At 42.4% G+C, this 13,210-nt stretch overlaps 1 protein-coding gene across 12 annotated transcripts in view; it reads right to left on the bottom strand.

Moving 5' to 3' along the window:
* Positions 1-3,491: 3,491 nt before the first annotated feature.
* Positions 3,492-13,210, bottom strand: part of TEAD1 (TEA domain transcription factor 1) — a 274,391-nt gene continuing 264,672 nt past the window's right edge. For 11 of the 12 annotated variants that reach the window (XM_027563306.1, XM_027563307.1, XM_027563309.1 and 8 more), the window contains one exon: positions 3,492-11,529. In XM_027563306.1, coding sequence (XP_027419107.1) covers positions 11,416-11,529 — 114 coding nt within the window. In that variant the 3' untranslated portion in view covers positions 3,492-11,415. The remainder of the gene's footprint in view (positions 11,530-13,210) is intronic. The other variant, XM_027563311.1, reaches the window with a different exon arrangement.

The following is a 13,210-nucleotide window of genomic DNA, read 5'->3' as shown; positions in this document are numbered from 1 at the left end:
AATTAAGGAAGTTTTATTAAGAGCATGTGTGTGCACGCTCAGTTGCTCAGTCGTGTCCGACTCTGTCACCCTATGGACTGTAGCCTGCTAGGCTCCTCTGTCCTTAGATTTTCCTGACAAGAATGCTGGGCTGGATTGCCATTTCCTCCTCCAGGGGATCTTCCCAACCCAGGGATCGACCCACGTCTCCTGTGTTTTCTACATTGGCAGGCAGATTCGTTTACCACTGAGCCAGAAGGCAAGCCCTATTAACAGCATACCAATTTACAAGTATTTCATCTTCCTGGTGAATTTAGCCTTTCATCACATGAAATAACATCTTTATTAAGATTCTCAAATAAACTGTTTGCCCTCCAGTCTTTTTTTCAGGTTCTGCTTCCAGGGAAACCTAAACTAAGACAGTTGGTCCACTGAAATGATGTAACAGCAGAGTTACTGTCAGCTGGCATGGGCTTCCCTGGTGGCTCAGTCAGTAAAGAATCCACCTGCATTGTGGGAGTGGTGGTTTCATCAAGTCGTGTCCAACTCTTGCAGCCCCATGGACTGTAGCTCGCTAGACTCCTCTGTCTATGGGATTCTCCAGTCAAGAATACTGGAGTGGGTTGGCATTTCCTTCTACAGAGGATTTTCCTGACCCAGGAATCAAACCCAGGTTTCCTGCATTGCAGGCAGATTCTTTACCAACTGAGCTATGAGGGAAGCCCCCTAATACTGACTGAGGATTTCGGGAGACTTGGGTTCAATCCCTGGGTTGGGAAGGTCCCCTGGAGGAAGGCATGGCAACCCACTCCAGTCATCTTGCCTGGAGAATCCCATGAACAGAGGAGCCTGGCAAGCTACAGTCCATGGGGTCACAAAGAGTCAGACATGACTGAATGACTAAGCACCTGTCATAAACTGGCATTGGTTCCACAAGGAAGGGGATGCCCTACCTTACACCATCTCTAGCATGCTAGAGCGATGGGTGGCGTTAATTATGATTGGTTGGTGGTATTAATAGGTTGGTTGTTGCTAAGTGCAATTGGTGCAAAGAGGAAGAAAATGCCAGGCTCAACTCAGGTCATGGCATAGAAGATCTCCCTGGCAGCGTTGAAAGAGATCCTTAGGTCAGGCAGTTGAAGGACAGACGGTGCTAGAAATCAAGCCAGAAATTACAAATAAAGCTGAATTTACAGCTCTCACAAGTTTCCTGAGGCCCTAATAGATAAGGAGTGGGGCACTGAAACACGGAATGGGAACATCTGGGTGGAACCCTGAGAGTGCTGAACCTCAGATTTCTCGAAACCTTCCAGGCTAGCAGTCCAATCCCTCTGCCTGGAGACCATGGTAAGGCCTCATTTGAAACAGATGCCTCACAAGATGAAGTGTTTGCCTCCCCCCAGTCCTCTCCGTCTCATCTCATTGCTTCCAGCAATTGCTTCTTGCAGCCTGACTCTTTGCTAGTTACAACCACCTAGATAAAACTGGCATATGCGGCTTTAAATAGAAGTTCAAAGGCAACTAAAAAACTCTAAGGCTTCACAAGCTTACCCAACACTTGTGCCTTTTGAGTTGGAATCTTTATCAGTTGCTCACTGATCACTTAACAACAGCAGCTAATTTAGCCGTCAATAGGCAGTAGCCATGCTGATGAGAGTCCTCAGTCGGCTGTAAGGCAGAAGAAATGATCAGGGTTCCTAGGGACATTTCTTGACTCTCAATCTTACAAGAAGGCTTATTTAATCTCCCCCATGTGTCTTCAATCTCTCTCCTCACTGATGTTAGTTTCCCTAGCATGCCACTCTCTCCGCTGAACTCAAGTTAACTAGAACTGCAGGCAGTAACAAGGATGTTTTTGATGTGCAAAAGCATCTTGTTTTACAGAAAGTGCAGGGCCAAAGTACCACACAGCCAGCACCAGAGCCAGGACTACAAGGGAGGAGGCTTTTCCACTTCTAAATTCTTGCCACTTACTAGCTTTTATGATCTTAACAAGGATTAGCTTCTCTGGGCTCCCATTTCCTTATTGGAAAATTGGAAATGATTCTTTTACTCAAGAGGATGTGGGTTAAAGGATGTCGTGAGTGTGAAGGGAACTGGCATATAACAGGGCCTCAGCAAAACACCCCAGTTTGCTTTCCTCTGCCTTGGATAGCTCGCTGGACAACCTCCTTCTCTCGAACAGCAGCTTCCTAAACACATGCCTCTTTCAAAGAAAATGGAACCCAATATTTTTCTGTTTCCACTTGCACAGTGCCTTGGGATTTGAGGCAGGTTGCATCTCAGATTTCAAAGAAATGGGGAGAAGCAAGACCACCTGAGGTCTAGTTCAAACTGAAGGATCCCAGGGTACATTGGGTCCTGCTATCAGAAGCCCACGGTTATTGTCGTTTAAGGAAGTCCCCCAACCCCCAGATTTCTGCCCCTGAGCCTCGAGTGGCTTCCACAGAGTCTCAGTGAGTCAAAAGGCAGGGGCCAAGAGTCAAAGCCAGGGTGCTCTATTGAAGGCTTCACCACTCACCAGTCACAACCCTGGACCACCTGCCCCTTCCTGAGCAAGGCTTGGCTGGGGGTGTGTGTGTGTGTGTGTGTGTGTGTGCATGCATGTATGTGTGAGATAACATCACTGTCATCAGGACAGCTGTGAGAGTCACACGCTGTACCAGCACACTGGCCCAGTGCCCAGCATGCATTAAACTTAGTGAATCCAAGGCTTTGTTGTGTGTGTGTGTGTGTGTGTGTGTGTGTGCGTGTGTGCTGCACACACCTGAGGACGGGGCAAGGGTTACAGCTCAGCATGCACCGTGTGGGCACCCACCGCCCTTTAGTTACCTCTTTCTCACATCCACTGTTCTACCCCCGGCTCCTGGCATGCACTGAGCACGGCGGGCTAACAATTTTACTAACACACTACTAAAGAGAGTAATAACCTACAGGGGAAAAGAATATGAAAAAATACATATGTATGTATGTATAACTGAATCACTTTGCTCCACCCTTGAAACTAAAACAATGTAAATCAATTACATCAATTTAAAAAGGGAAACAAAGGAAGAAACCCTCATAGACATTAACACTCATGCTGCAGTTACTATACTGAGCTGAGTGGACACCATTAAAAGATCACTACTTTAACCTCCTTTACTCTGTCCTTCGGAGAAGGCAATGGCACCCCACTCCAGTACTCTTGCCTGGAAAATCCCATGGATGGAGGAGCCTGGTAGGCTGCAGACCATGGGGTCGAGAAGAGTCGGGCACAACTGAGCGACTTCACTTTCACTTTTCCCTTTCATGCATTGGAGAAGGAAATGGCAAGCCACTCCAGTGTTCTTGCCTGGAGAATCCCAGGGACGGGGGAGCCTGGTGGGCCGCCGTCTATGGGTTTGCACAGAGTCGGACACGACTGAAGCGACTTAGCAGCAGCAGCAGCACTCTGTCCTTCATAAATTCACACATAACACACAAAACACCTTTTCATTTTCAACAACATACATTTCTGCAGATAAAAAAGGTGACCCACACTTTCATTTTCTTTATTTTTCATTGATACCGTATGAATACAAAGTTTCTATAAAGCTACAAAATGTCTACCACTTTATCAAGAAGGCATCAAAATGTGTCACTTTGCAAAGACATGAAAACACCTGCAGGAACTGACACAAAAATAGCATTTTTAGAGTGATGAAATAATTGCACTTAACTGTCATGGATATTACAGTTATCACACATATGTACCGCGAAAGCTAGAATACATTTTTTTTTTTTTTACAAAGCACTTTATAAAAAAATTCTCTGCACACAAACCCTATAATTTTCATATAACTATCATACTAAAGATAAATTCACTTTAAAGCCAACACTTAGAACATTTTTAAACAAAAAGGTACCAGTACCTAAACACAGACATTAACAAATACAAGAATACTGTACTGCCAAGAGGTTTAACCAAATGCCTTTTGAAAGCTTCTGCAAATAGGTTAAGAAAACATATGTGAGAATTTGCACCCCCCACCCCCCATCTCTCCAATCTCTCCAAGAGGAAGCTTACTGCCCAAAGGCAGACTCCTCAGCCCGCTCCCAACAGCAGTACAATATTGAAGGAACCACTGAGCAGATGAAACGCTTACATCACAAGCCCATTTTATACACGTGACACGAAGACACAGACTGTGAGAATCCCATTAAGTCACTGAGAATGTGAACAAACACACGTGGCAAAAACCAATTTACATAAAATGTAAGCATATTCATACGAATTAAAGGCTATTCAGGTTTCTTTTTTAAATGTTACAAAACTTTTTTTTGTCATTTTTAGGCACGTAGTTTTTGTTTTTACTTGTTTTTTTCTTCCTTATCTGCAGTCATGAGCCTACTGAGAAAGGCCTACGGAAGGGACTCTTTCAAGGAGGTAACAGGGAGATTTTTTTTAAGAAGTGCAGTTCATATCTAATTTACACAGTGAAACTAATCACAGAAAAGGACTGAGGCAAAAAGGAAAAGAGAAAGAAGAAAGAAAGGGAGGGAGGGAGAGAGAAAACCAGAGACTGGTTTCCAATTGATTTATACCTAGATTCTGTCAGCCTCTCTTAAGAAAAAGGGGAATGAGAAATTTTCACAATGGAAGTCAGACGAAAGAGAGCCAGCCTGAGAGAGGTGGAATCTTTTGGAATCTGACCCCACTTAATGATGAACAGAGAGGGAAAATGAATGCCATTTCAAATATTAAAATGATGGAGTGGGGCATATGACAGACTCAATGCAAATTCACAGAGAATAAAACAAGTTAACATCTTAGGAAGTAGGACAATAAATACAAATATTTCATCTTATTTAATGGTGCATGACTTCAGTGAAACTATCCTTTGCAATGCAATACATTTTAAACACAAACCTTCATTCTTAACAATATAAGCAATGAGTTAATGAGAGAAAACTATTGCCAAAGAAAGCACAGGAACAGTTGAAGAGGGAAACAGGAAAACAAATATTTGATTAATTTCTTCCAAGTTGTGGTGTAGTCTTGACATGACAGGGAGGGGCTGAATTCAAGCAGCTAACTATAACTTATGTTGAGCAATTTTCCTTTTCATTTGACTTTTTTTTTTTCATTGTATAAACTTCTATGAGCACTCACAACTTGGTGTGGATAGAAATCACTCCTGAAGTTTCAGAGAGCCCAAAGAGGGTATTCTTAAAGACACCAGGTAGAAACAGATGGATTATACACATTCAGAGGCTAACTTTCAACGATTCTAATGTCATTGTAAAGTCTATATTGGTAAAGAACAATCTTTTTTTTTTGTCCTGGCTTTTATTTGGCTGGTGTTTTTGCCTTCTCGTCCTTTTCACTCCTCTTCCTCCCCTCTATCAGTTTTCCCAATTTACGCAAAGTTTTGATAAAAGCCAACAGGGACTCTAAAAGAGTTGCCCTTTAGAGGGCTGGAACATTCTTTGAAAATTCCGAATTGTGAGTGGTACTCTTTGGGAGTTTCTCATAGCACATTCAGACAACACTCAGAGTCAACATTTTCGCCCTAAGAAGAACACGTCAATTGTGATGACCCTAAACCATTTTTTGTTCTGCACTGTCATCTCAGTTTGAGGCTTCCAACTTTCAAAACGGTATCACTGCGTAAACCGGAGAAGTGCGCGCTGGCATCTGAGTGGAAAGGCAGGCTCTACAGACTGAGCACAAGCGTACGGAGAAGGTCACATCTGTCCACTGGCTGACAGCCTGCGGGTTGTGTGCAAGTCCCCTCGGGCGGACGCAGGGCTGGGTGATGGGTAGAGATGGCGTACTGGGTCATGGCACACAAACATACCAGTTTCTGGGGATCCTCCTGCTGCTGTGGGCTCCAGGGCTGGGAGTGGTGGGGGGGGGGTCCCCTACGGCGTATGATGCACAGCAGGCGGGGTCCATGTCGTGCTCTTGTGAACAGAGGCCTGTCGTTGGTTATTCATCCCGGTAAACCAAAGGCATTACGGTGATCTCAGAATATTTTTGGTCTCTCTACAAATTATCATGATTATGGCAGCACTTTTCTAAGCTGGAATCTCAAACCAAAGGCACTTTCATGCTAGAGTGCAGAAGGTTCACAAATAGCTAAGTTTTTGGTCGTGGATTTAAAAGGCAACATTTAAAGTATACAATTTGCTTTTCATAGTAAACTATGAAGTTGCAAGACCTTCCATTTTGGTATAGACATTGGACGGTGTGGTCAATGAACTGACTTCTGTTCATTTCGGATTTCAGACCAAGAAGTCAGTTTTCTATAGATATGGAGAAAAATGGGCTTACGAAAAACAAAATGGAAAACAACGCTTGCTTGTTCTGTTTTAAATACTGAGCCGATTAGTAAAGGGACATAGAGAACCGGTGTGAGAAAAGGCTGGCGGCACGACTAAGTATCACTAAGGCACTGCTTACTGAACGCTTTGGCAGCTCTGAATTGAAAACTTCCTACAAAAGTAACAATAGTAAGAGAAATGCTTCCAGCTTACAAAAGGGCTCACAGTTCCGAGGCAGCCTTCTGCACTGCAAACCCTACATGCAACATCGCGAAGATTTAAGGCTTTTCAGAAATGACATGTGCAGGGTTTCGCCACAGAAACATCAACAGAAGGAAAGAAGCAATGCAGACGTATCCTCTTAATGTCACAGGTGTGAACACCAACACACAAAATGGGTTCTAGCCTTCGTTAGCACAGGCGTAGTGTACCAGAGCATACACAAAAATCATACAAGTGATCGGTACCTGGTTTGAAAAGTTGACTGTCATCTTGTGTGATTTAAATAATTTATGTTTGTACAAAAACAAACTGCAAAAGCCGCTAGAGTGTTGAGACCTAAAGAGAAGACTTGGGTCTGTAACATCAAGTTCTGGGCATGGGGGCTGGTTTTTTTTTTTTTGGCTGGTCTGAGAGTGGGACTTTGCTGCTGGGATGTTTTGTGAAGAAAAATTTGATTCAGAGCCTGTGGCAGGTGAACTGTCCTCGGGGTAAGGAAAAGGCTCATCAGCTTTCCTGTCTGCTGGTGGGTGCCTCCCCAATAGGACCCTCAAGGAAGAAGCAGCATCAACCCTGGGGGATGCTCTTGCTCTGGCAGAAGAAGGGTCTTCCTCTCCCTCTCTTCCTCACTGAGCACCAAAGAGGAACAACCCCCACCAAAAGGCCAAGGATCTAGTGGCAACTAAAGCCTTCCTAGTCAGCTGTCACTGACCAGCACGTGACTCTGGGCAAGTCATGTCTCCTCCGGGTCTCAACTCTCTCATTTACAAACTGGAGGAGGTCACAGGCATACCTCGTTTTCTCACGTTTCACAAATATTGCAGTTTTTACAAATTGAGGGTTTGTATCAAATGAGTCTACTGGCATCATTTTTCCAACAGCATTTGCTCACTTTGTGTCTCTGTGTCCTGTTTTGATAATTTTCACAATATTCTAACTTTTTCCTTATTTTCATATTTTTAATGTGGTGATCTGTGATCTTTAAGTTACTATTGTAATTGTTTTGGCATTTTCCAGCAATATGTTAATTAAAGTATGTGCACTGATTTTTTTTTAGCCATAATACTATTGCACATTTAATAGACTACAATATAGTGTAAACCTAACTTTCACATGCATGGTGTGACTTGTTTCACTGTGATATTTGCTTTTTCGTGGTTCTCTGGAACCAAGCCTGTGCTGCCTCCGAGGTATGCCTGTAGACTGTGCTCTCCCATAGCTTAGTAAAGAAAAACTCTAGTAGTCCTCTTACAAAATGAATCCTTCTCTCCTCCATCCTTAAAGATGAAGTGTTCCAGAAGTCTCTATAAATTCTACAAAAAACATTGAGTCTAACGCTAAAAGTAGAAGGCCAGAAGAAATTCACTAAAATGATCAAAGGTCTGATTATGAGAACAATAACCTTATGAGAAATAATGAAAATAGGTGGCATTTTCTAACCAGATGAAATAAGGAATCAAGAGCAAATTAGAAATGCTCTTTAAGCAGTATGAGTTGATCATAGGGATGTTGGTAACCAGTTGTCCCCAATTTCCCCAGGGAGGAAGGAAAGAATACTTGTAGCTGAGAGACTCTGTTGTGAAGTAGAAGCTCTGAAACAGGAAGAAACATGGACAAAATGTCATTTGAGTAATATTCCTACCTGTCTCTTGATGGCCTGAAACAAGGCTCCCAGGAGAGAAGCTTTCTCAGGATAAAATGGAAGGAAAAAGATGTCAAATATGGCATTTGTGACCTTTGGATGTAGGGCAGTGCTTTTCAAGCAGGGGCAATTCTGTGGCCCATGGGACATTTGGCACTGTCTGGAGACACTTGGGATTGTGACAAGTGGGGAAAGAGTGTGTCTAGTGGGCAGAGGCCAGGGATGCTGCGAAACCTCCTACAAGGCACAGGACAGCCCTGCACCACAAAGAAGTATCTGGTCCAAATGTCAACAGGGTCTAGAAAGGGTTGAGAAACCCTGGTCTAGGGTAGCTTAGACATTCTGGGATTCTAGGACATGTTTTGAAAAAACCTCGACTTTACTTAGGTCTCTTGCTAAGATGGGAAATGAATGCCAAGAGACCAAAGATCAGTTCTTTAGTTTCTCCCCACTCAGGCTGTGGAAAGTGGCCTCCAAACTCTCCAGTGAAAGCACAAGATGTCCCTGAATCAATCCTGGTAGTGGAGGGTCAACCAGGAGATGGAGCACCCAGAAGACAGCCGTGAGGACAGAGTTTTGGAAAGGCTTCTTTACGGTTCAGAAAGCTTGACGAATGAATAAGACTCTGCCATGAATGGTCAAAGACCAAAAATCAGACTTGGATTAGATGTTGTCACACAAATCTAATTCCAGGGTCTAATTTAGAAGAGACAGAGAAATGGACCAGTGGTTAAGACAGGAAAACTACCTGCCCTGAAGAAACCTTTAGAACAAGACAAGAAGCAAACTTGTTTTAAGAGCAAAAAGTAACCCTCAAGGTCATCCGTGGAGACCCCAAACTCAACTACAAAGGCATTTGGAGGAAGAGGACAAGTATCAGAGGGCCCAGCCTGACTCTGTGAGGCCAGGGTATGACCTACTCTTTAGTTAACAGAACTAGTCTCTAGCTGGTGTTTCAGGGTCTCAGTCTATTTGTGCTTTGAAAAAAGTAAATCCTAAGAGCCCTCCTGGCAGCACGGAAGACTTCCATTCCTGGGAGAGAATGTGAACCAAATACCTCTCCCCCTGAAGTTCTGGGGATGGCCTGGCTTTTAGCCACATAAGATCACTTGCACCCCTAGGTCCTGAGAAGACTGGGGGTAATTTTCAGTAAGATGCAGGAGATGGGAGCAAAAGAAGCACCTGGAAGAGGGGTGACCAAGAGAAGTCATAAGTATGATGACCAAGGGAGAAGCTTAATACTTGGGCCGAAGACCAGATGGAAGGGTGGGCCGCTGGGTCAACTCTTCAAAGGTCCCCTCAGAATCAGGGAACAAACTGTAGTCTGTTTATGGAGGGAAGATGCACACCATCCTGCTGGCTTACGTAAGGGATGTGCATTCCAAAAGGGGAAAGTTCTGCACTTTTTCCTCTGGTCTTCCCAGGGACCAGGGTCATGGGTTTGGGTGCGGTCAGGCTTGGTTCAGCATTCTGTTTCCACAAGCCAGCCACACCCTCATGCTCCTGACCTCAGATACTAGCCAATACATAAGCAGGGTCACAGTTGGTTGAGGGGAAAGGGAAGAGGGTGTGTAGGTTACTTGAATGTGACAGTACAAAGTCTTTTTTTATTTTTCTGGCTTGATGTAAAAGTCTTGACATGCTTTAAAACTTGCAAGACATTTCATGTTCTGTAGTGTTAACATTCCTGACGATTATCAACAAGTCAATTTCCTCCAGGAAAGTGGGGAGTATGCCCTGTCCCCTTCCCAATGTATGGAAGTAACAAGACATGTGACCACACCAAACCATCTCTGCCTGGACAATGCTTTGGAATACATGGGTTGGAAAGTTGAATCTCTCTCGGGAAGGAAACCTCCCAAATGAACCTGTTTGGAAAGGGCAGAGATAGATAGCCGAGCCTCTTCAGCCTCAGTCAACTAAGTATTGTGACTTATTGAGAGATGTCAAGAAAATGGGTGTCCTTAGAGAATACACCAAGATCTACGGACACAGATTGAGAAATACATATATCAGCACCTAGCAAACTGAGTGACACTGAACAGATGTTCAATAAATAAGTGTTGAATAACTATATATGTATATGTGTGTATGTACACACAAACACACACACACACACATAGTTACAACAGGTTAATATGCATATTGGATCACCAGAAATAACTTATCCACAGGCTGGTGAGTATGCTTGTGATGTTCTGGGGAGCAGAAATCCTAAAACTGATGAGCCTTTGCAAGTTTGGTTTGATGAAATTTCTCCCAGCCACAGGGTTTTCCATAATTTGCAGCTCACAGTGCAGTATTCATGCCAATTTTGAATTTTTGTTATTAAATTTCAGTGGTTCAAATATTTACTCATCTTAATAAAAAAATTTGGTTGTCCATATAAAATATAACTGCACACACAAGACTATAAACATTGTAAGCTTAGATTTTCAGTATTTATCTACTTATTGCAAAAAGAGCCATCTTTTTTTTTCATTAAATAATCATCACATTAGTACAATACAATTTTATATTTTTTAAATATACTATATATGTTAAGGATAAGGGGTGAAGTTTTCTTCCTCTGTAATACCTGTTTCAAGAGTTTAATGGATTAGGAGATTAGTTTTAACCTTGAGGAAAAAAGTACAAATTTGTCTCATTAGGATATTTCTACCAAGTATTTCTTAAGGCTATATTTTAACATTTGGTTTCAAAAGGAAAGAAGAGTTTCATTTAAAAAATAATTTAGTGAATTACATTCTTTCATAACTTCCACCCTAATTAGTTACAAAGATAAGTCTAAAGATTCTTAGTTTTGTGTACTAATTTACATTTATATTTAAAGATTAATTTTACTTGTATCTTAAAACAAGAATTTTATGTTGGAAAAAAAAACACACTAAATACATTTGTATAAACGCTGTAAATGTCCAATGGCAAATGCTCTGTCTCAATTTTTTTTCCTACCACAATGAGAAACAGGTCTCTGCAGACAGAGACTTGGGTTCTTAAGGTTCACCTTTCCGAGGAATCGTGGGCTGTGGATCTGAATAACACACAGAAACAACTCAATTTCTCTTTTTACAACTGTACCAGAACTTCACAGCTACAATGAGTATGAACACATGAAAAAATGACTTCAAACAGGATTTAGAAAAATCGGGGTGACCTCAGGGCCAGGGCAGCACCCCTGCATGGTGAGGTTTACAGTCAGTCGTTCGATCATGGAGAGAGTGTGTGTGTGTGTGCACATACGTGTGTGTGTATATACAGATATCTATATATATAAATAACCACGCTTAGTCCTTTACAAGCCTGTAAATATGATGCTGTGCTCCATGTTCACTATTTGAAACTTCAAATACACAGGCCATGCACAGGAGAGTTTCTTGTGTATCCCTGTTTGTTACCACCTGTTAAAAAAAAAGTGTAAATGGAAAAGATTGTGAAAAAGAAAGTACATGTATATATGTATGTATGTATAACTGAATCACTTTGCTGTATAGCAGAAATTAACACATTATAAATCCCCTACACTTCAATAAAATTTTTACAAGTTTTATATATATACACACACACATATATATCTGTATCAAACACCACATGAATAAAAATATTCCACCTGTACCATGATGAAATGGTTTACTCGGAGACGGATACAGAGTCTAAAGTTCAAAAAGTCGGCTAATTAGAGATCTATTCAGCCTCACTCTGCCCCCTCCTGCACAAACTCAGGATACTAAGGGTCCAACTTAAATCCTATCTAAGTTTAGTTACCATATGTAAGAAAGACCTTAAAGATGCGGTCTCATTCATAATCTGAGCCTAAGAAGACACCACAAGAATTAGTGTGAGTTTTTTTTGAGCGGGGAAGGCTGTGACTTTTTTTTTTAACAACATAGAGAATTTTCTATAATTCTGTCCCATAGGACAGTCATTTATCCTGGGAACTGTTTCCTATCTTATCCCTGAACTTTACTAAATTTTGTTGCACAATAGTCAATGGGAGACATAGCTCTGTGAGTGACTTAACTCACCACTACTTTAACATGTAGTGCCTGGACTCAGTGAAGCAAGTGCTGAGTAAAAGAACAGTCATGCAGTTCAAACCTATGCAGTTCAAGGGTCTACTGTATTTGCTGAATGGATGGAAATTCACAGAATAACAGCCACCATCTGTTGACTGTTAGCTATGCATCTCCTCAGTATTGAACACTCTGCAGGAAGAATCTCATGTAATATTCCAACTCCAGCAGCAGGTATCATTTCATTCCCGTTTGACAATGGAGGATGCTTGGGGTTAATTTGTTTAAGGTTGTACTAAAGTCAACGAGGTGCTTCCCTCCTAGCTCAGCTGGTAAAGAATCTGCCTGCAATACAGAAGACTCCAGTTCGATTCCTGGGTCGGGAAGATCCGCTGGAGAAGGGATAGGCTACCCACTCCAGTATTCTTGAGCTTCCCCTGTAGCTCAGCTGGTAAAGAATCCGCCTGCAATATGAGACCTGAGTTTGATCTCTGGGTTGGGAAGATCCCCTGGAGAAGGGAAAGGCTACCCACTCCAGTATTCTGGCCTGGAGAATTCCACGGACTGTATAGTCCATGGGATAGCAAGGGTGAGACACAACTGAGTGACCTTCACTTTCACTTTCAATGTCAACAAAAAACCCACATCTTCTGACTCTGAAGACCTTTTTCTTACCTGTTATGCCATGCTGCTCTAAATAAATGAATGCATACAATGATGAATCATCTATTTTTTTCTGGGTAATAAAGTTTTTCCAATACTAACATCCACCTGCTTTTCTAGTCTCACTCCCTGCCACTTCCCTTACAGATCAAATACTCCAAGTGTGCAAGTCTTTCATGACTGAAATCTCTCTCCCTCATCCCCACATCCAAACAAATGTCATGTTCTGCTGCTTTTACCTCCTCAAGAGTTCTTAATCTATCTTTTCTTCCCCACTGCCACAACCCAAGGTACCAGCAAACCTGATCTGGACTCCCCTACCAGGAGTCACCCTTGCTGGGCACCAGTTCCATCTGCACACAGCAGCCACTGTGACCTTGAAAGAGAGAGAAATCTGACACCACCA

Source organism: Bos indicus x Bos taurus, chromosome 15 (genome assembly GCF_003369695.1).
Source record: "Bos indicus x Bos taurus breed Angus x Brahman F1 hybrid chromosome 15, Bos_hybrid_MaternalHap_v2.0, whole genome shotgun sequence".
Classification (NCBI taxonomy): Eukaryota; Metazoa; Chordata; class Mammalia; order Artiodactyla; family Bovidae; genus Bos; species Bos indicus x Bos taurus.
Note: the sequence above shows the minus strand (reverse complement) of the source record. Positions and strands in the feature narration are given on the sequence as shown.